The 2,925-nt window shown below is 67.0% G+C and overlaps 1 protein-coding gene across 1 annotated transcript; it reads left to right on the top strand.

The window, feature by feature from the left end:
• Positions 1 to 3: 3 nt before the first annotated feature.
• Positions 4 to 1,780, top strand: GATA5 (GATA binding protein 5; the record flags this gene model as incomplete). Its single annotated transcript, XM_011387515.1, has 2 exons — positions 4 to 520; positions 1,599 to 1,780. Coding segments are annotated over 2 exons (699 nt in total), but the record flags the coding sequence as incomplete, so codon positions are not given.
• Between the last annotated feature and the right edge of the window lie 1,145 nt (positions 1,781 to 2,925).

The raw sequence follows: 2,925 nt of genomic DNA, 5'->3' as shown, positions 1-2,925 counted from the left end.
TCAAGCCCCGGCCCGGCCGCCTACGCGGACTCGGGCTCCTTTCTGCACGCGCCGGGCGCGGGGTCCCCGGTGTTCGTGCCGCCCGCGCGCGTCGCCTCCGTGGCGCCCTACCTGCCGGCGCGTGAGCCCGGCCCGCAGCCCCCCGCGCTCGCCGCGCACCCTGGCTGGACACAGGCCGCCTCGGCCGACTCACCCGCCTTCGGCGCCGGCAGCCCGCACCCGCCGCCGGCAGCTCAGCCTTCGGGGGCCACCGCCTTCCCCTTCGCGCACAGCCCCCCGGGGCCCGGCGGCGGCGGCGGTGGCAGCGTTGGGGGCCGCGATGGCAGCGCCTATGAGGGGGCGCTGCTGGCTCGGGAGCAGTGCCCCGCCGCGCTGGGCAGGCCTGTGGGTGCCTCCTACCCCGCCGCATACCCCACCGCGTACCCCGCCTACTTGAGCGCCGAGGTGGCCCCGTCCTGGGCCTCCGGACCCTTCCAGGGCCGCGTCCTGCACGGTCTCCAGGGCCGCAGAACCACTTTGGGTGAGTGCAGTGCTGGGGGCGGCTCCACCGACGTGGGTTCTGGGCGCTGTGCATTCCCGGGTGCAAACCCGCACCCTACGAAATGCATGGTTTCCTGGCCCCTGGGACATGCCAGCCTGGGGCGTGCCAGAACCCTGGGGACGGGCAGTGTCTGCCACAGCCTCACCCAGCCTGAAAGGAAAACGCCGAGCCCTGCACGCCTTTTCCACCTTAGAAGGAAATGTATCCATTTCCGCTTTTCTTCCTGGGAACCCACCGGGCATTCTGGATGGTGCCAGTTTAGAACCTCCGTGCTACACGTTTTTGCAAAAAGTTTTGTAAGTGATTTCTTAAAGTTCAAAACGCCAGTCTTTCTAAGCGAGCAGCCACGTTCCTCTCTGTACTCGGGTGTTTACATATTCTAATTCGAGACCTGGTTCCAATAGCTCCTGGGTATCAATTTGGATAATCGGATTTCAGGCCTGCAAAGTGGAGAGCCCTCCAGCCCCCTGTGGTGTCTCTGTCACCCCTTGGCAGCCGACCCGCCACAGACCCGGCCACAGCTCGCCTCAGCGCATGAAGGGGTGCCCTTGGCCCTGGCGCCCACCCTGGCCGGCGACAACCGATCCCCGCCCCACCCCCACCCAGCGGCCCCAGCGTCACAGGCGTCACTGGCGCCTGGCAGGCCTGGAGGCCGGTCCGGTGTTCGGAGTGCGGGGTGCAGGCCGAGCTGCCCTGCTTTCCGAGGCAGGACGGTGGTTGCGACTCCGACAGAGCGGACCCTGGTCTTTGTAGGGTCTCCCGATCGGCCCCCTCCCTCTGCCAGTGTAGATGGTCCTGCCTTCCCGGGGGATGGAAGTCACAGCCGCTGTGCTGGGCCCTGGATCCTGGCGTCTTCCCCCACCTTACGAAAAAAACCCTGAGGAGGAGTGTTTTAAATCCCCTCCAACTCCCTGTGCACAGACTGAAAATTAAAAATTAAATCAGATAAATAGATTTTAAAATAAAGTCAGTCGGAGGCGCACAGATAAAGGGGAAATGGCCTCGGCCACCTCCGCCAGGAGGAGCCGCCCGCCCCAGGCGCTGCCTGTCCCCGCAGTGTCGGACGTCTTGGGGGAGTTCCCGGGCGAGGGCCGGGAGTGCGTCAACTGCGGAGCACTGTCCACACCGCTGTGGCGACGAGACACCACCGGCCACTACCTGTGCAACGCCTGCGGCCTCTACCACAAGATGAACGGGGTCAACCGGCCACTACTGCGGCCGCAGAAGCGCCTGGTGAGTGCGCGGGGCTGGGGGCTGGGGGCTGGGGGCTGGGGCTGGGGCGGGGACAGGGCCTCACCGGGCAGCGGGCAGTGGGCGCCCCACACCAGCCTGGGGCTCTGCCGGCTGGCGGCCCCCGGCCCTGAGCCTTTAGGCTGCACTTTGGCAGGGTCTGTGGGGGGTGGGGGGTCTCCCCAGAAGGGTTCTTGTCCCTGGACCCTGGCTGCGTAGGCGATGGCCGTGGACCAGGACAGCCTCTGGGGGCTCAGCCCTGTGGCTCCGAGGGTGACTGGGGTGACCAAGCTTCTTGCCTGGCCTGGTGGTGGGGGTGCGGGGAAGTCTGGTGCTGGGTGGGTGCTCTGCTGGAGGACACGGGGTGCACCGGACCCCGCAGGGGTGGGGCGCAGGCCAGGTCCACAGCCATCCTCAGGGCAAAGCTTGTTTTCACTTTTGGTTCCTTTTGGCGTTTGGCCACGTGGAAGTGGGGGGCTGGGAGCCCGACTTTTGCCCCGGGTGGGGCAGAGTCCCCACAGCTGTATACAGGTGTAGAGGTGCTTTGTTCTGCCCCGTTTCTCAGGCAAACCCCGATGCTTGCGTCATTCCGTAAACAAGTGTGGGGCCTGCCTGGCTTGCGGGAGTCCAGTCAGTGGGGCCGCAGTGGCTCCCGGCCGGGGTCTGGCCGCGGGGACGTTTCCGGGGTGCCGAGCCTCCCCTCCTGATGCTGGCGTGAGGGCCCTGTCAGGGCCGGTCTGCGGGTTCTGGCCGGCTCTGGTGCGTGAGGCCCAGGCAGGGGTGTGCCAGGCAGGGGTCCGGTCCCTGGCTGACCCTGGCGTGGCTCCGGCAGCTGTGCGTTGCCGTGGCCGGTCTGGGCCGGGGGCCTCGGCTGCAGGCCTTTGTTTACGGAAACCGAAGGCCCTGCCATGGTCAGCACCGGGCGGGCCTCTGAGGCCACCGGCTGGGCAGGCGGGAGCCGGGCCCCGCAGACAGGCAGTTCCAGGGCGGCCACTGTTTTTCTTCCTCTGATCTAGGCTAGAGTTTGGGGCTCTGCGTCCCCCAAACAGGGCGACAGGCTAAAGAAGGTAAACAGGCTAAGAAGGGAAGGGTCCTGGGTCCTGCACCCAGACTTCCCGACCCCAAGCAGCAGTCGGCCCCCCCCGCCCACCCGG

Source organism: Pteropus vampyrus, unplaced genomic scaffold (assembly GCF_000151845.1).
Source record: "Pteropus vampyrus isolate Shadow unplaced genomic scaffold, Pvam_2.0 Scaffold1000004737, whole genome shotgun sequence".
Taxonomy (NCBI): domain Eukaryota; kingdom Metazoa; phylum Chordata; class Mammalia; order Chiroptera; family Pteropodidae; genus Pteropus; species Pteropus vampyrus.
Note: the sequence above shows the minus strand (reverse complement) of the source record. Positions and strands in the feature narration are given on the sequence as shown.